Genomic DNA, 20,692 nt, shown 5'->3' with positions numbered 1-20,692 from the left:
TAGGATTAAAAACAAGGTTCCTAAAATGTTCTTTGTTGGGGTGTGCAGTGCACTGTGCAGTGGTTCCATAAATATTCTTTAAGTAGGCTACCTTTCTGTTGCACAAAAGGTGGTTGTTGTAGGTTCCACTTTTATACAATGACTATTAAGATAAGAAATAAATAGCTGTCTTAAAGGTTCTTTTGGGAACCAAAAAGCTTCTCTATGGCATTACTGTGAAGAACCCTTTAATCACCTTTATTTTATTGTTTAGCTCCGACAGCAATTCCCACGTTTCCCTGCCTAAATAGACATAAGAACATAAAAACTTAATCGAGACTGTAAGCTTGGCTTTAAAAATGGCTTGCAGGTTTTACGTGGGGGACAGTAAGACACAAATCCAGGGGAATTGCGATGTATGTATGAATTATTAATACACTTTTTGTTCACGTGAGCGCGCACATACTTCGAGGGGAAACACCCCTCACTCTGTTTCCATAGCACCGCCCCCCAGGAGGCTTTACACGACCTTTCGTGCAAACCAAACAATATATATAAAACACATATGTAGAAACTACTAATATGACGTGCCATTCATATCTATCGAAAAAGCTATTAGGTTCCACATGGGGCAAATATTTCTGGTTACCTGAGGATTATATCAAATAATATGTGAACGGAATGTGAACATTTTCCGCCCTCTCTAACCCCTCCCAAAACAATGAACGGCCGCTGGTTCGGTGACGGGAGTGATCCGCCTCGCGCACAGCGCACTCCTCGTTGGAAACGGAGCGGCGGCGGGAAGCTCGCTTCGCTTTTAGGCGAGACTGTCGCTGACCTTGGTGCTGAAAGCCCTTCACTTCCCTTTAAAGCCACTTGACTGTCAGTTCCCACCGACAACGTGACAGTTCGAGATAAGGATCAGGAAAAAACATATTTACTAATTTTGATCATTTATGCGGATTCGGCGTTTTGAAGTTGACGTTATTTCGTTGATTCTTATCTGAGATGGCAGCGCGTTCCCCTATCGCACGCGGGTCGGTTTGTGAGTTTATAATGATAAGTAGACAGGACCAGAGTACTTTTCATATCACTCTTGTGTAGGCGTTTTTCTTCGCTCTCAACACCGTCGTCAATTTTCCTGATTTACATCTCACTGAATCATTGATCCGTTGGGTATCGGTCCGGTATGCTCTGTCATCTCTCACTGTGACATGGTACTTTAACGTAAACGGAAAAAAGCGAGGGAATTTTACATTTGGACATGGATCCTCCGAAGGAGCCTGGTTTTGTGCCCAGCAAAGAGGGGCTGAAACAACTGGCAGGGAAGACACTGGGGAACGTGTACAAGTAAGATGTTCCAACATATGATATTGATTCAAGCACGTTAACATTTCAGACTATACGTGTTATCGCACTAAATAATTGTGTAACTATTCTGTAACTATAGCTTTAACACAGTACAGAGGAAAAATGTTTTCCATGTTTTCCAGTTTTATCAATTTAATAACGTATTGACGGTCTTTGCGTTACGTCTTATGGAGACGTAAAGAAAATTATGTAATTCTGCATAATCTGGGGAGGAGGGGATTGAAGCATGTGAATTTTCCTGTCTTTGAAGGTTGTCGATGTAATCCGGTGAATAAAATGCATTTACGATTGATTTGTAATTGTTCAATTTATAGTAGCATTTTCCTTCAGTGTGGCATTTTTTTCCCCCCTAATACCCGCATAAACTAAAAAATATTTTAAACTTTTAAGAAAATTATTGAAATACTTGAGATTTTATAAATAAATAAATATATAAATAGGCTATATAAATTATTATGATTATCTAAAGAATGTAAAAAAACATTTTACACCATTAATTTATAGTGTCCCAATTTGTCTTTATTTTCGTTTTCTCATAGACATGACACGGTGTTTCAAATTTTTTTAAGTTGTCCAAACGTTTAGGACATTGACTCGTGTTTGTGGTCAATTTGTTTTCTAATTTACAATCATATAATATTTAAGTTCCATATGTGAATGATAATAAAATAGAAGGCGCTTTATGGCCGCCGCATTTGCAAACCAAGACAAATGACATGTGTCAGAATCGAAATTTAATAAATACATTTTGCATAGCCTACATTTCGATGCATTAGAAGGCAACCTATCACATGTTTTTGGTAATAAATAATTATAACAAATCCGCCGTGTATATCTACGGCACAAGTATAGGCTAATTGTACAAATATAGTGTAGCCTAAGTGAAGTTGGTAAATATCAATCGCCTTAAGCGTCTGTGAATGTAAATAAGGATGGAGGTGAATGGAGTGCTGCAATGCGGTATAGTGCGCTTTACAGCGGTGCACGAAGCCTGTCGAATCTTCAATAAAAAAATTATATTTGATGTAGGTTTGTTGGTAACTTCGAGTAAAAAAAGGTTAAAGAAACATAAAAACTATTTCTGCGGACTACAATCGCATTACAGAGTCTGTCAGTGTAGCTTTAAAACAAATATGGAAAAAAACAGTAGTTTCTAGTTAGGCTATTATATTTGATCCCTAAAGAATAATTCGATTCCTTTTCCTAACGATTTATTATTATTATTTGATTTAACAATAAAATTGCATACATTTTTAATTATTCGATCATTCCTAAATAGCTGTAGGCCTAGTAGTCCATATGCCTGTAGTGTCCTAAGAGGAATCTAATAGTTCTTCTTCGACTGGTGCAGGGTGCTAGAAAGGCGACAAAAAACTGGCGAGAACATTGAACTAACTGAAGATGGAAGGCCTGCTCAGATCAAAGAGAAAAAGCCACCTCTGTGCGACTGCACGTGCTTTGGACTTCCTCGCCGATACATCATCGCCATAATGAGCGGCCTCGGGTTCTGCATCTCTTTCGGTATCCGGTGCAATTTAGGCGTGGCCATAGTGAGCATGGTTAACAACAGCACCATTCACCTGAACGGAAAGATCGTCATCAAAGAGGTTTGTGCGCGTGCCACACTTGGATTTTCATTGGATATTCACTTCATTGTAGTGATGCCTACTTATACACCCTCTTTACAAAACCTGCACAGAGACGCAAACACATATTAAAACTTACTTACTTTCTTTCATTATTTTTCTTCTTTCTATAGAAAAAAAATTATATATATAATATAATTATATATATATAATATATATATATATATATATATATATATATATATATATATACAGTACAGTGTTTTTTGCTCGTTGAAAAAGGTTTATTGGGCTGCTTGTTACTAGCTTGATAATATTGAAATCAAGCACTGATGCAAAAAATTGACCTTGGTGGCTTGACTGTCATTGCTGTCAAATTGATTAACTTTTGAGTTGGAAACAATTTTTTGTGCACAATAATCAATATTTTGTTGACTTGTTGGGCTTGACGTTTGAAAACAAAAGTTGCAGATATGGCAAATTAACGAATAAATCTTATATCAACGAAATAATTCATAACATATTGAAAATAAACTATATTTAACATGACATTAGATGTCTGTGACAATTTGTTTGCAATAGATTTACATTTTTTATGTCAATATTGTCTGTCCACGTTTACTGTGTATTTAGCAAACCTAACATTTCGTTTTATTTCTCTTTCTTAGAAAGCAAAGTTTAATTGGGACCCTGAAACAGTGGGAATGATTCACGGCTCGTTTTTCTGGGGTTATATTGTGACACAAATTCCTGGGGGATACATTTCCTCTAGACTGGCAGCGAACAGGTAAAGCCCTAGGAAAAATTCTTCAGATGATTATTTTTTCAATATCAGCATATACTAAAAAATTAATTACCTGCATTTGGTTTACCGAAATTCCCCATTGAAATAATAATAATAATAATAATAATAATAATAATAATAATAATAGGTTAATACTACTACTATACAAATAGGCTAATAATACTAATAATAATACAAATTGCTTAATACCTATCGTGCACCTAAAGCTAACGTATTGGTAATAATTAAATTCAGTGTAATCTTTATTATAGTGAAGGAAATGTTGGGCAATATAATAATACCTATTATAATAATATTTGTTGTATAATAAATATTTATGGCAAAATTAACATTACAAGAGATTATACATTTCTTGTGAAATTAGCCTTATTCACTTAAGCTTTTTAAATAGAATATGGTTTTAATATATATGCCAAAACGAAAAGGGTTGTAAGATGTGTTACAAGCATAAATTTAACAAGGGATCGCATTATTTATGAACAATAACGATGATAGGGAAATGTACGAATTTTTTTTATTAACTTCTTACACTCTAAAAATGCTGGGTTGTTATTATCCTATAAGTAGCCTAAATATTGAACAGAACAAACCGCTGGGTTGTTGTTACCCAACCACTGGTTGTAACCTATAACACAGCAGTTGGGTTGAAACAAGCACTGGGTTATTTATAACCAACTGGTATGCTTTTGTCCAGTATTTACCCAACATGGGTTAAGAACAACCCAGCATTTTACCCAGTGATTAGTTGAATTCCACGATACATTTTACATAATGCATAAATCATAAAGCACCTTTAACCTTTAAGAAATGTATATTATTTTTTGCTTCATATAAACTTTCGAAAGTTTGTATTTTCCTTAAAGGGACAACGAATATCAGGAAAAAGCAGTGAATGAATATCAAGACAAATCAGTGCTGCTTATAGAAAGGGAGGGTGTGAGGGAGAGATGGTTTCGTCGCTGTGGTAGACCAGTCTGTGCATGCTGAGATTTTGAGTTTTCAGCATTGTGCAGAGTGTACCCTGACCTGATCCGTCGGGTGTGGGTTGCAGGATTAGACTGTGGGAGCGGCTCTATAAGGCATTCTCCACCTGTTAATGAGATCCCGGGGGAAACCGTGTCTAATCCACTGAATGCGTGGGGCATGGCAACCAGCCCCGGACATGTTGCCAAGGGGGTTGCCCGTGCCGGCTGGGCTAGCTCTCATACAGTATATCACTCAACAATACAAAACTGTCGTAATGATAACGTTTTGCTGGTTTGTAAACTCTTTATTATATCTGTGTAGCAGGTTTCAGTGAAGGTTATCGCATTTTACAATAAAGACTTCTACTGTATGCAAAAGGTTCTGTTAATAAGTCAGATCTGTGTTATCTTAATCGTCTTGTTCCTTGCTGAAATAGTTTTTACTTCATTTTTCTGCTCTTGTTTGACGTGATTTAGCTGTAATAGAATCAGTGCTGGAAATCACCCTCAATCCGATTAGTGCTGCTGTCTGCACGTGCTGAGGTGAGAGGGGTTGTGATGAAAACGCGCATTTCCTTTGTGTCACTGGCGCAGCCCACCTCACCAAACGCAATGTAAAACACCAAGAAGATTTTCGCACTTGAGTTGCCTATAATAGTTATATAATAATATAATGTGTAAACTGTTAAAATATTTAAATATCTCAGGTTTTAAATTATCAAAATAAATGTAGCTTACTAAAGTAAAACATCAAGTGACATATGCAAGTGACGTATGAAACTGTACATATAGCCTATGTTCAGTTAGGAAATATTTAAATACATTTTTTTATTATTTATAAAGGAAAAACAAAAACACTTTGGGTTTTAACTCAGCAGTCTGTAATTTAATTACGTTTTCATCTATTATTTAGGGTGTTTGGTGCTGCCATTCTCCTCACGTCCACACTGAATATGTTCATCCCCTCAGCTGCACGTGTACACTATGGGTGCGTCATATTCGTCAGGATATTACAAGGGCTTGTAGAGGTAGGAAATGTGATTGTTTTTTTATATTTTGATTTGACTTTTGTTTGCAAGTAATGTCAATGACATTGCATGTAGGAACAATCTGTATCTGCGTTTTATAGAAAATCAAAAAGTTTTTTTTATTATTGTGGAAATCCAAAAGCCGAATAAAAATCAATTATACCCTGAGGATATTTCTCAGAGAATAATAACCCAGGCTTTGTCTTTAGTAGAACCGTATCGATCTGTAGGCACGTTGTGTTTCCAACACAATCTCATGGCGATTAATTCGTACGATCTCATTCGTACGTTTTTGTACGATTTTCTTTCGCCCTAGTGCTTTTAGGGGGCCGTTTTTTATATAAACTTTAAAGAAAAAAGTGTTTTGAATACCTATTAAATTCATATATGTGTCTTTACATACATTTAGTAATTTGTAACTAATTATTATTACTAATATCATCATCATCATCATCATCATCATCATCATCACTTTTTTAGGGTGTGACCTACCCAGCATGCCATGGTATCTGGAGTAAGTGGGCCCCTCCAATGGAAAGAAGTCGTCTGGCCACAACCTCCTTCTGTGGTAATTTACAACTTTATTCAATTTAAGACAAATAGTGAATAGTGAAATTCAGTTTCATTTATATAACACTGAATGCTTAGAAACTTTTAGATTTATTTTAAGAGGTTATCCCAATCGTTGTTGTTCTTGGGATGCATTCACATTTCTTCTTATCTCTTTTATAGGGTCATATGCTGGAGCTGTCATTGCCATGCCCCTCGCTGGGATCCTTGTGCAGTATACTGGCTGGTCCTCTGTTTTCTATGTATATGGTGAGTGTGTCTAGTGTTTGAACAGTGGGTATAATCCAAACTGTTATTTTACAAGAGTGCCTCATGGCTTTGATGAGTGTAATTTAGTAAGTGTAGTGTTCATTGATGCTGGGTATTGATTTTTCCTCTGATGTTTCCATGTGTTTCTGTGCTGACACCAAATCTGCCTGTCACTGTGCCAAGATAGCACCTCTTGTCCAGACAACAATAATGAATTGTAATACAGTTAGCTGTATGATGATATCAGTCTGCTGATCTGCATCTTCGCTTACTTATTTGCAATATAATCTTTTGTCTACATCAAACACAATCCAACATTTCAGAATCGTGTGTTTCTCCACAGGCTGCTTTGGAATTCTTTGGTATATGTTTTGGATACTCGTGTCATATGAGAGTCCAGCTGTACACCCCACCATCACGGATGAAGAACGCTGCTACATTGAGGAGAGTATCGGAGAGAGTGCTAAGCTGCTGGGTCCCGCAGAAGTGAGTGACCTCAGAGCCTTGACACAAAGTTAATTTACACATAGTTCTGCTTTGAAAGCAGGTTTTCCAGGACAGAGCGTAATGTGGCTTGTGCTGACAGACGGGCTGTTTTGAAAGCAGGCCAGTAAGTCAGTTTCTGACATAAAGCTGAGAAAATATATTGTAACATTAAGATCTGAAACATTGATGAAGATCTGTTGCTGGTCTTATTTTAAAGGTGCAGTGTGTCATTTTTAGAAGGATCTCTTGACAGAAATGCAATATAATATACAAAACTATATTATCAAAGGTATATTAAGACCTTTCATAATGAACCGTTATGTGTTTATTACCTTAGAATGATATGTTTTTATTTACATACACAGGGAATTCCCTTACATGGAAGTTGCCATTTTGGGCCGCCATGTTTCTACAGAAGCCCTTAATGGACACATTTTTTTTACTAAGTTGTCTCAGATTATGACCTGTTTGTCCGGTGGTGGCTACAGTAGCTTCTCTATGTGTTTCAAAAGCCAGGGGTGAGCAGTGGACTGAGCCGTTGGTTGCAATTCACAACCTCACCACTAGATCCCGCTAAAATTTACACACTACACCTTTAATCTCAACACCCAATTTCTCTAACTTCTCCAAACTACATTTTTGGAATTGTTAACAGTTAAACAAATGTATATATATATATATAGTGCTACACTATTTACCTTTTTTTTTTTTTTTAAAGTAAATCAATGCTTAGACCTATTATATGTTAAAAACAATGAGGTGTTAGGGCATATTAAGGCATACAGTGATGTAAAATGAGTCTCAGTTATCAATGGTTAGGGTGAAAAGGAATTTATTGAAAAAAACCAAGAACAAGCAAAACCAATAAACACAGTATAGCGGCCATAAACAGAACAAGACCTAACAGTGAAGAAATGGAAGAAGATGGCTAATTATAGTAACATAACATATGAGAATAATAGTGGTGCACAAGGTAGTGTACTCACAGTTTAGGTAATGTTAGGGCATCTTACAAATTCTTAAATGTTTGCTTTTTTTAAATAATTATGTCGTCTATCTTTGAAAAAGCATTTTGCCATCAGTCATGTGATATTTGTCTACATGTCATGTACCATTCAAGTGCAAACAGAACATGAATATTAACAAAAAATCATAAAGATTTGTAGGGTTTAGATGCAAAACCCTCTAAGTGCATCTGTCATGTTTTTTGTAAATTAGATCAGAATTTTTATCAGACTCTTAATGGATTCTGCCAAAAAAGAGGTATTTCTGAATGACCGGAGGCCGGGATTAAGCAGATTTAAAGCAAAAGTATTTGATAAACATATAATAAGTGCAGAGAACATGCAGTTAATTTCATTATCTCATTTATGAGCTCCTCATTTGTTCCCACTTGTAACTGCTATTTGCAACATTAACATCTGATAAATGAATAGGTGTTGATCTGCTTAATGGTAAGGTTAACAGTTTTAGGGTTAACAATTCACATTGGATGTGGCAATTGTTTCTTCTACAGAAATACAAGACACCTTGGAAGAAATTTTTCACATCCATGCCCGTCTATGCAATCATCGTGGCCAACTTCTGTAGGAGTTGGACCTTCTACTTGCTGCTCATCAGCCAGCCTGCATACTTTGAGGAAGTGTTTGGGTTTGAGATTAGCAAGGTAATTTCAATTTCACTTTGCATGTATTTGAATGACCTATTGTTTCATCCAAACTAGATCATTAATGATAAAAATCATGAAAACAATTACACATCCAGCAATTAAAGATAAATTATTTAGGTCAAAATTATAAATTAAATGTATAATTCCGGTGTGCATCGGTAAATGGGTGACCTTTGTCATTCCCTAAGGTCTGAAATCCAATGATGAATTATTCATTGTGAACAGTTCATAATGAATTATTCATTCATCACTTTTCTGTGATTTAAGTCTGTGTTTGCATCTCATTTCTGACTTGTTTTCACACTTCCTTGTTAAACCCTCAATCATGTCTTTACATCTTTAAAATAGATTAGTATTAACAAACTAGCACAAATGCCTAGATTATAGCAGTGTTTTTATAGCTTGGTTTTAATTTTACAGCACATTTTTTATTAGTGCATTTCAGTCAAACCTAAAAATGTCATAAGTAATGTTATATCATAAGGAAATTTACCTAATAGATGTTGTTTGCTTATACGTAAATCTAAAGAAAATTAGATTTGTTTTCTGTAGTTTATCTCTTGGGGCGTTCATCAGATCCTAAAATCTAGTAGTGTTATTTAATTTAAGTCTATTTCTAATGCTTTTTTTGCAGTGTGTTATTAATAAGATGCCCCTAAAATGTATGGCTGTTCTCTTTTTCAGGTTGGCATGCTATCAGCACTGCCCCATCTGGTGATGACCATTATTGTGCCCATTGGGGGACAGATAGCTGATCACCTTCGCAGTAAAAACATCCTGTCTACTACCACAGTTCGAAAGATCATGAACTGTGGAGGTGAGTATAACTTCTACTGCAGAACTGTACACAGAATGACTACGTGTAGCCGAGTTTAAATTAGGAATATTAAGATGAATGTACAAAATAAATAATTTGTTTTCCAGACATTTGTTTCAGCTTAGAAGAATAACCATCTATATGTTTTTATCATTCATAGGCTTTGGGATGGAGGCCACTTTATTGCTGGTTGTGGGTTACTCCCACAGTAAAGGGGTCGCCATTTCATTTCTTGTGTTGGCTGTCGGGTTTAGTGGGTTCGCAATATCAGGTGAGCCTTTGAAATAATCTTTGATTTTAAGGAAACGGTGTGTTTCATTCAGTCTTTCAGTTGGCAAACATTTTGCTGTACACACACAACAATAAACCATTGATCAAAATGCAATGCACAGCCAGAGAACATCGAAATAAGGCCTCCTTCTGAAAGAATATCATGTTCTCTCCTTTTTCATTAAAATCGTTTTTTTTTCACTGCTGCTTGGACGGAATGAGTTTTTCTGGCGGACTTCTTAAATAATTCATACGCACTCTCCCCTGAGAAGCAAATGCACAGGCAACGCATCCAGACAGAGCACTCAGAGCGGGAGGGGCTAGAGACTCCTCCGCTTTACAAGATGGCTGCTCTTTCTATTTATAGTCGGAATCTCCAGTATCATGATACTGAAAATTGTGTTCTCTTCAGGCAAACCCAAAATACAGTGATCCTTACATACTATGATGCAATTCTGTACATTTGTTGGCTGTATAAGTGACATACCATTAAAATATATAATAAACCCTTTTGCCAGAATTATTAAATATTTATAAAATGATTGAATATTTATTTTTATTGTCCATCAGGTTTTAATGTCAATCACTTGGACATTGCTCCTCGCTATGCCAGTATCCTGATGGGAATCTCAAACGGAGTTGGAACTCTATCAGGAATGGTGTGCCCTCTTATTGTGGGAGCTATGACTAAACATAAGGTATGAGCACCTTGAACTGTTTACTTATTTTTTTTGTGCATTACAATGATTAAGATTTGATTCACAACGATTAAAATTGTTGGTGTAAATTAGTGAAACAACAAATTACTCAAGTGAAAAGACTGTAAAACAGTGAATGTCTCAGGATAAGGAGGTTCCTTTGCATTTGCTGTATGAGACTATTTAAAGGGCTCCATAATCTATTACTGAGAGGACAAAAATGAATTATTTCCATGTCTATCACCATAAAGACTTAAAGACTCTGAAGTCTTCAAGTGTGTTTCTCATGCGTTATTCATGCAGCTCTCATGGTGGAGTCTATATATGTCAATTCCTGACATCTCTTTCTTCTCTTCAGACCCGAGAAGAATGGCAGTATGTGTTTCTTATCGCTTCCCTTGTCCATTATGGTGGTGTAATCTTCTATGGCATCTTTGCCTCGGGAGAGAAACAGCCATGGGCGGATCCAGAGCTGACCAGCGATGAGAAGTGTGGTTTCATTGATGAAGATGAGCTGGCTGAAGAAACAGGGGACATCACCCAGAGCTACGGTGCTTTGGGGGGTCCAGCCAAAACCTATGGTGCCACCACACAGTTGAATGGAGGATGGGCAGAAGGATGGGATAAACGAGAGGAGTATGTACAGGAGGGTGCGGAGGAAGGAGGTTATGGATACAGGCAGGGTGGGAATTACTCTTAGACCTTACAAAACATGCTAGCACACACAACCTAATGCACACACCTCTAGTACATTACAGCTGCCCCAAAAGTGTTTGTACACCTAAGTCAGAACATAACAAACTAAGAAACAGTTGATGAAATAGAGCTTTTCTTGTTTTGGGAAAACATGATAATGTCAAGGTGATTTTTAGTGCATTTTGACTTAAGTGTGCATGTACTTTTGGGGCAACTGTACATACAGCACAGCAAGAAAATGTATGCCCACACTGTGTAGATTTTGTAGTGTTTGTGAGTTCTACAAAAAGATTACAGATTACCATAAAAATTGTTATATGGTTGCACAAATGTAAATGATTTAATGAGTTAAAAAATATACAAAAGAGATGTAACATATCAAATTGGCAGAATGTAAATGTTCTGTGTATTTAAAAAGAGTGACTTTATTTCAAGTGCAATCATGTGTCATGTTGTGAAACAAAGTTTTTCACCTCATTTTTCTGAGCCTTTGGACATAGAAGCCTATAGTGTTAGCTACTGGCTTTTTAAAGCATTGCTTATTGAATCTGTCTAGAGACATACTGTTGTAAAAAATTCATTGTCTTTTTTCTGATTGCACTGAGAGAGCTGTACTATGTCATTCAACACAGTGGGTTTGTTTATACCTCATGATGTGTTACTCATTCATCGTACAGTATATATAATATTTATAAGAGATTAAAGAGGATTTGGTCTTTGACACTGGAGAGAAAAGCACAGTTTTATAGATGGTCAAATAAAAGCAACAAAAGTTTTGCTCAAGCTTAGTATAATAGTTAGTTTCATTATGATTGGAAGGTGCTGTTCAGTGTGTTGTTTGCTGTAAAAGAATTGCAAGCAAGACTTCATTGTTGCTTAAAAATTGGAAACAAGAGCTACATAAAGCAAAAGCACAGTGTGTCAAGCCTACATGACTCTTTAATTGAGATTTTATACATGTTCACTCCATGCTATTTTGACATCTGTGATTGTTAGTTATGCATGGGTCAAAAATATTTTTGTTTCTACAAAAGTAGTGTTTTTTACATTTTTACATTATTTTAGTTTTTTAGCTGTTACTAATGTGTCAATTCCTTTGCACAATTAACCAAAGGTAACCTGAAGTGTGGGTTTTTAGCTGGGATGGGTGACAGTTTCCATTAAGAAGAGTAAAGGAGGACATGTGAAGGGGTTTGTTTCAATCCTTGCAGCAGGTTGTAACCATATTCGATGTACAAAGCAATAAATCCATGGTAACAGTTATTTATTAGTCAGTTTGTCCAAAATATGTAACACATTAGCACATTAACCTGTAATAATTTTTGGTTTAAGTCTTTTTGTGATGACAATTAAAAAGAAAAAAGATTAAAGAAATACTTACTGTCGAAATATATATATATATGAACTATATTTAGACTTAGCAAGAGTCCAGTGCAACTCTCTTTACTGTAAAGAGTTTTTGTGCTGGACCCACTCACCAGAAGAGAATGATTATTAAGTGCCACCTGCAACTGGTTCCTGATGTGTCAAACTCTATGGTTCGCAGTTTCGCAGGTGGCCGCACCTCTGTAGTTGTCCTGTATGGTTGCCAGTGGTTGCTTTTTGGAAGTATGTTGTTGTCAGATATCTTTTACGTTAATCCTCTCTTTTGTACTTCCCTTTCGTTTCTGGTCTGTGTTTTGTCTGTGGCTAGAAAAGTGCTCCCTTTCCCTTCTTTTCCCTCTTTACTCATTGCCTACAACTGTTGCAATATTTGGTGACACAAGGATTGTGTGTAAAGGTATTCAAAAATGTTCAAAAATGACAGTAATTTGCCTGATGATGTTGAGGTACCTTATTCTTGTTCCCTGCCTATGAGTGAAGTGTGGTTATATGGCTTTTTTCTGTGTTACTGTAAATGGAGAGGTATGTTGATGTGAAATTGAAATGCTCTATATAGCCTTTTTATATATAAAAAAAACAATGAACAAAACTATACTTGCCCATGTTTGTTTCATTATTATTCCATTGAGGTGGTTGCAAGCAAACAATTTTCTTAACTATTAAACATTGGTTACCAATTACAAACTTAAAGGGATAGTTCACCCCAAAATTTAAATTCTGTCATTACTACTTACCCTTATGCTGTTCCAAACATGTATGAGTTTCCTAATTCTGTTGAACACTAAAGAAGATATTCTGATAAATGATGGTAAGCACAAAGTTGACGGTACCTATTGACTTCATACTATCTGTTTTTCCCAGAGCCGATCCTGGCCTTCTGGGGGCCCTAAGCAACTTTGTAAGGGGGCCCTGTCATCGCATTCACTGTCTCTGCTTAAGCTATAAACAAAATGTTAACTGAAACACGTATTATCTTATAGCTATACATTTTTGCCACATGTACATTACTGTGACACTCATCAGAATACCTAATTATAACATTGACACATGTTTTCTGAAAAGCCCTTAATCTGTTACATTACTTAGAAAACAAGGTCTACAGCCAAATATATATATATATATATATATATATATATATATATATATATATATATATATATATATATATATATATATATATATATATATATATTAAGAGCTGTAGATTATCAGGGAAATTTAAAATTATGAATAAAATAAAACCAAAATAGCTGTCAGATAAACTATAACAAATAACTCAACAGATTTTCCAATTTGTTTAAAAACTAAGGCATGATAAGACTCCATAGATAAACACACAAAATACATAAATCTTTCTTTAAATATGCAAACATTAGACCTAATGTGCATTGTTTTAAAATGCTAACAGGAGTCACACAACATCTTGCATAAATAAATGTGTTTTTTTAACACATAAAAGATTTTGATTATTAATGTGTACAAGCATTTCTAACAAAACACACTGGATTAAAACTGAATCTAGGGATTTGGACTGCAGTGTTTGTTATAAATCCATTGAATGGTTATTCAAGACTAAATAGGAATTTTGTGTTCTTAATCTTTTTACTTCACCTTTATGGCGCTTGTCTTTCCTGCTCTGGGTGGATAGCTTTAATATCCGACAGAAGACGCATGTTGATAGGCGTGTCAAACGTATGCGGAGCTGCATAGATGGACGGACAACTGTATCAAAGTATCGTGAGATCAGACTGCTTGTTATAATTTCGAATGGGCACAACGATGTCACTCGTCAGCTGGTCTGTGCAGTGCTGCATGAAGTTAAGAACAAGGGGGCCCCCTAGTAGTGCGGGGCCCTATGCAGTTCACGTAGTCTGCGTATAGGGCGGATCGGCTCTGGTTTGTCCTACTATGGAAGAAGGGCCGGCGTCAAGGGGGGGGGCATTCGTGGGCCGTGCCCCCCCAAACAGGTTGTTGTGCCCCCTACACAGTTTTTTATTAATTTAATATATACAAGAATAATTAAAATAAATTAAATGACTTTTAATGTAATCAAATGAGGAAAATATAGTTGATATATGTTTTTTAAAAATAAAATAGACCAGTTTCTCTGATTGGTTGTATTTCGGCGTCTCATGCATCTTTACGTCTTTAACATATGTGACTTGATAGCAGCAGCGTGTTTTTTCGCTGCATTTTATGGATCGTGTAAAATATGGATATTAGAACATTTAAAATGAACCAGCACCGCCTGCTCCATCTGACTTCATGCAAACACTGTTTCAAGGAAGTTTAATGTTCACACAGGCCGCCTTCAGCTTTTTTTTAAAGTTAAGTTAGCATTGTTTTAATTTACGTAAGATTAAATGTGAAGTGTGGCTATAGACCGTTAATTTGCGACGTGATTATGGTAATACTGATTATTTTGTGATCTTACGGGAAATGAGCTGACAGTCTGTACCAGTTGTATGAGTGTGTGCGTGCACTGTATTTGTTGTTTTAATGCCTTGTTTTTGCAAGTTATTGTTGCTAATTGGAAGCCGCGTGCCCCCCTGTTAGTTATGGTCTGGCGCTGGCTCTGTATGGAAGTCAGCGGGTACCATCAACATCATATTATCAAAATATCTTCAAATTTACCAACATTTTCATTTGTGGGTGAACTATCCCTTTAACACAAAATGTTGTCATGCTACAGCACAATGCATGAAGGTGCATCATGCACGTATCTAAGTTTTTAACCCTTGCTGTTCTAACATAGCTTATTCATCACTCACATGGCATCCCTCTGCTCTGCTCTAGTAAAATCAATATGAGAGTATCTGGAGATCACCAAGACCTATTGACCATACAAACCTCCTAATGGAGCCAACAAGGAGGGGCTGCACTTAGAAGCTATTTAGAGGATGTGTTCAGTCTCTCATCAGCGACTCTCAAGCAGGAAACCTGTCGTATTCAAAAGCAACACATGCACTGGTTTGGTTCATTCTATCATTAGCCAGGTATCATTTCTAACTCATTTTATGAATGACTTAATGTATATTTACATTGCAGCAGCACAAATACTTTCTTAGAGCGAATGATAACATTGAAAAATCTAAATTAAAGCATTCTTTAAGTTTTCACAGTAATTTAATGTAGGCTAAACCTCGTGTATGAAAAAAATGGCGGTTCAAAATAACAAAGTCCTGCATAGATTGGAGCTGTTTAAGTGTGTTTAAACCTGAATTGATTTCCTCAGATAAATGAAAAGCCACAGTTCCCTCTTATAACAGTTTTGCAGAATAAACACAGCCGCATGCTGGGATGCTGCCGGATCACTGCAGAACATCACAGTACGGAGGTGCAAATGAGACACCCTCCTTCCCGAGATGGGCAGACACTGTCCTCTTGGCTTGTAACCGTAGAGGTTGTAACCTTGGCAATCTCATCTATCTATCTATCTATCTATCTATCTATCTATCTATCTATCTATCTATCTATCTATCTATCTATCTATCTATCTATCTATCTATCTATCTATCTATCTATCTATCTATCTATCTATCTATCTATCTATCTATCTATCTATCTATATCATCTATCCTCAGATTTAATAAGCCGCCTCCACAATGTGAACAAAACCAACAACCTGAATCAATTCATGCTACTGTCCTGCCGGAGGGGACGGTCACAACCTGGCAAATGTCCAGCATTGCTCTCTAACATTGGGTATGTCAGTTACTAATTGGATAACCTTTCTTTCACCAGCTGATTTACAATATCAGATTGACTGAAGAAAACGCTCGCACTTGGGTGCACCTAATTGAAAGCTTGTCGATTGAGTGTGGACACATAATTGCTCGGTGAGACTTTGTGTCCTAACACCACCAAACGGAGGTGCACAGGTTGCTGTTGCCATAGAAATATTAGTTTCTGTTTAAATACGTATCACGTTGGAGTCATGTTTAATTTTAACCTCAGTAACAACGTGAATGGAAAGTTTAAAAATATAAATGGACAAATGAAGTACTAGTCAAGTAAATAGATGTGCACTTGAAAAAACATTGTTTAGGAGATGGTAGAAGACTACAGTAACACACGTTTTATTGCATTATTGCTTTTGCTAATGAGACAACCGCAATGAGACCATCAATTGTAACCCTATTGCTCATGTTTACACTGATTCCTTCATCCGTATCCGTCATGGATGCCTCATCATGTCCTGGACAGACAGCAGTTCACTCCCACCTCACTTCGTGTTCATTAATGCATTTCAGTTATATCTATATCACACAATGTTATTTCAAAGAGAGGCTGAGACCATATATACTGTGTAAATTCATAAGATTCATTATAAACTTTCTTCTTGGATCTGTGCCAGTATGTGTTTTTCCTGCGAGTTGAGGGGTGGGGGTGACAGGTTTTCCAGTAGTCCCTCGGGGCACAGATGGGCGGTGTAGTGGGACTGGAATCACTCTTTGATGACAGGGGCCTGCATGAGGGTCCAACAAACCTGCCTCAACCCATAAATATCTCCTGATCTCCACACGGACAGGGGAAAGTGACTGGTTGACGTATCCTGTGTTCAGCTCGATCTCCACTGGGAAAAGGAGGGAGAGGTCTGGGTAGATGTCTGTATAATCCATCTTATGTGTGAGGGGGGCAAACAGTGAATGAATGAGCTCTGGTATTAATACCGAAAGCAGCCCTTCCTCCACCGGCCCAGCTCATCAATTATTCCACACCATCATTATATTTCCGACTACAGTATTCCAGACAGGGGAACAGGATTGAGGATAAGACATTTATATTCACTTTAAAACCAGTGGCCACATGAAAGATGTATATTAGTGTGTATGCACAGAGAAAGAAGATAAAGATCACATGATCATGTTGCGTAAGAGCCTGTGTTGGGAATGGTTGCCATGTTTGAAAATCTTGGGCTATCCCAGTGAGCTCCACCCTTTAGAAACCACCTGACTGCGGGAATGAGTTTCTGTGTGTATTGCCTTGGGTGGGTTCTTGCTGAATGCACGATGACATCTTTTATTCACTTCCTGTAATCAAAATTCACATCATGTTCAGGTGCTGCTATAGAGAAAATCTTGCGGGTGGTGGAAATTTTTGTGATACCTGTGATTCTGCTAGTGATAGAGATGTGGCACAGATAAAAATGATTATGTACTGCATCTTGTTACTGTTTTTATGCATCATCTTTAAACATTTAACATGAAATCTCTAAGCTTCATCACGATTGATCATCTTTCAATAAACTGCATTCTGCATGGTGATGCTCTCAGCATCATCTGAATCACAGAGGGTGACATACAGAAGAGAAGAGGTGAGTGAGAGACTCAAGGGAGAAGTCTGACCTTTAAGCAGCGCTGGCTGGCAGTCCACACGGAGGCATATGTCCCACAGAGAGATTCAGCACCTTCAATGGAGGTGCCACATAGGAAATGGGGCATTGTCTCTAGTATATTTTTTAACTATATTTCATGCAATACTGTAATGTGAAGCATATTAGATTAGTTATATTAATGACATTTAAATAATTTACCTAACTAACCTATGGAATTAGAAAATAAATGACTGGGAGAGAGTTGGCAGTCAATCAGTGGTGTCATTCTTTGTATCTTGGTGTGGATGTAAAAGTGTGTGTGCATGTGTGTAAGTGCGTGTATGCGTGTGTGTGTGTGTGTGTGTGTGTGTGTGTGTGTGAGTGCTGCCAGACTGGGCTTTATTTACTCAGCTCTTACAATACCCCTTCACCAGATGGGAACCAACAGAGTGAGAGAGGAAAGAGAGAGGAAGCCGAGGGGAAGAGGGGAGTGGGAAGTGTGTGCCCCGTATCCCCAGCCATGAGGACTCTTTTGTTCCCCAGCAAGCCCCTGATGCGGCATGGCAGGGTGACACAGACTGGCTGTAAATCTCATTAAAAGAAAGACAGTTAGGGATAGAGAGAGAGTGAGAGAGAGAGAGAGAGAGGAAGAGAGGGAAAGAGGCAGAGAAAGAGAAGAAGAAAGAGAGTCCTCAAGAGGGCTTGAGATCCCATTAAGACGTCGACATGCTTACTTCAGTAATATACAACACTGAGAACTCCTGTCAGCATGCAAGCGCAGAAAAATTAAGCAAAAAGCTTGATTTTTGTCAAGAACAAAAAACAGTAAGTGACGTAAACGTGATCCCAAATAATACATTAACATATTCATATTTATATATAGTGTATATGAGCTAGAGGGAATAATAAATGCTAAATCATTAATCAAGATACAACATTGCAATAAAATGGTTCATATCAGAATAAAAGACTTGTTATGTTCTCCCCTGTTGCATAAATAAATAATATAAAAGGACACAATAAAACACACATGGTGCCCTGCCTCTCCCCCTCCTCTGCCTGATTATTGATTTCTCTCCTGTTGTGTAGACACCTCCTCTGCAGATTTGATTAGTCACACTGAGGTGACAGAGGGGAAGTAAAGCTTTTAGATTAGAGAGCGTTATGACAGAGAGAAGGGAGAGAGTGATCAAATAAGAGACAGACACTTTGAAAAGAATCAAAGAAATTAAAGGAAATGTAGATATATTTTGCTGTTGGGTGTTTTTTGCATATGGTAATATCTGCCTAGTTGTGGGGTAAAATTCTGGGGTAAAAGTTAATAAGTGTGTGTGAGAGAGAATACTTTTTTTTATTCTGTAGTATTTATGTTTAAAAAAAAATAATTTCATCCAATTTTGTAGTCCAATGTGCCAGCTCATAGCTTAAGTCGAGCCTCACTGCAAAAAATGACTTGTTTTCAATAGAAATATCTGAAAATTCTTAAATCAAGATGTGTTTTCTTAATGACCAAAATTACCTAAGAAAATAAATCTAGTTTTTAGACAAAAAATAAACAATTTAAGTGAATTGTGAACAAGCAAAATATCTGCAAATGGGGTGATAAAATTTGGCTTGAATTAAAGGGGACATTCCAGAAGACGTTTTTAAGATATTAAATAAATCTTTGATGTCCCCAGAGTACATATGTGATTTAGGTAATAAAGGATAGGTAATTTATTGTGGCATGTTAAAATAGGCACTTTATGGAACTGAGCAAAAATGCACCGTTTTGTGTGTATCCCTTTAAATCCAAATGAGCTGCTCAGGTGGGCGGAGTCTCAAGCGCTCCCGATGTAGACATGACAGAGCATAGAGACAGAGCGCCGTTATGCAAATTTGAAAACCACGCCCATCGGGGGGGAACGCAATCCAACCGTCTCCATTGACTTTGTATTGCGAGAAGCCGCCTCCTTGTCATTTCTGGCTTATAACAAAAAACTGAATAATGCCTAAAAGCTGCTGTGTGACAATATGTACAGCTAACAAGCCAAAGAACCCAGAAATAAGTTTTTATAAGCTGTCGAGCCGTAAAACCCAGCTTTTAAGGAGAATAAAGTGGATCGCCGACTACGTTTCCCCCTAGTGGACGCACTTCTACTAATAGAAGTACTATGAAAAGTTGCCTGTATCCATTTTTGTGTCTTTAAACGCTCGTTTTTTTGGGTCGACAGCTTATAAAAACTTATTTACAGATTAAACTTAAAAACAGAATAATACCTAAAAGCTGCTGTGTGACAAGGTGTACATCTAACACGCCAAAAAAATAAATAAATAATTTTTTATAAGCTGTCGACTTCAAAAAACGAGCGTTTAGACACAGAAATGGAAACAGGCAACTTTTCATAGTACTCCTATTAGTAAAACTGCGTCCAATAGGGGGAAACGTAATCGGCGATCCACTTTATTCTCCTTAAAGACTGGGTTTTACGGCTCGACAGCTTATAAAAACTTATTTCTGTGTTCTTTGGCTTGTTAGCTGTACATATTGTCACACAGCAGCTTTTAGGCATTATTCAGTTTTTTGTTATAAGCCAGAAATGACAAGGAGGCGGCCTTTTGCAATACAAAGTCAATGGAGACTGTTGGATTGCTTTCCCCCCGGTGGGCGTGGTTTTCAGGTTGTGACGCGCTGCGCTCTGTCTCTATCAGGGAGATATTCTCACGGAAGAAGTTAGTAAGCGATGTTCAGCATTATATACTAGTCAACATTTTAAGTGGATCAAAAAAGTTAATCAAAGTTGTCCTAAGACAAGAACTGGTA

General features: G+C 37.0%; 1 protein-coding gene across 1 annotated transcript; it reads left to right on the top strand.

Moving 5' to 3' along the window:
• The first annotated feature begins 593 nt into the window (after window positions 1–593).
• On the top strand, window positions 594–13,161 carry slc17a6b (solute carrier family 17 member 6b). The gene is made up of 12 exons (XM_073858973.1): window positions 594–1,329; window positions 2,702–2,957; window positions 3,605–3,723; window positions 5,620–5,734; window positions 6,215–6,302; window positions 6,467–6,553; window positions 6,897–7,039; window positions 8,556–8,705; window positions 9,393–9,525; window positions 9,686–9,796; window positions 10,366–10,493; window positions 10,852–13,161. Exons 1-12 carry the CDS (start codon window positions 1,244–1,246, stop codon window positions 11,191–11,193), a joined length of 1,758 nt encoding a protein of 585 aa, XP_073715074.1. The 5' UTR covers window positions 594–1,243; the 3' UTR covers window positions 11,194–13,161.
• Window positions 13,162–20,692: the final 7,531 nt, after the last annotated feature.

The sequence above is a fragment of the Misgurnus anguillicaudatus genome, chromosome 21 (genome assembly GCF_027580225.2).
Source record: "Misgurnus anguillicaudatus chromosome 21, ASM2758022v2, whole genome shotgun sequence".
Taxonomy (NCBI): domain Eukaryota; kingdom Metazoa; phylum Chordata; class Actinopteri; order Cypriniformes; family Cobitidae; genus Misgurnus; species Misgurnus anguillicaudatus.
Note: the sequence above shows the minus strand (reverse complement) of the source record. Positions and strands in the feature narration are given on the sequence as shown.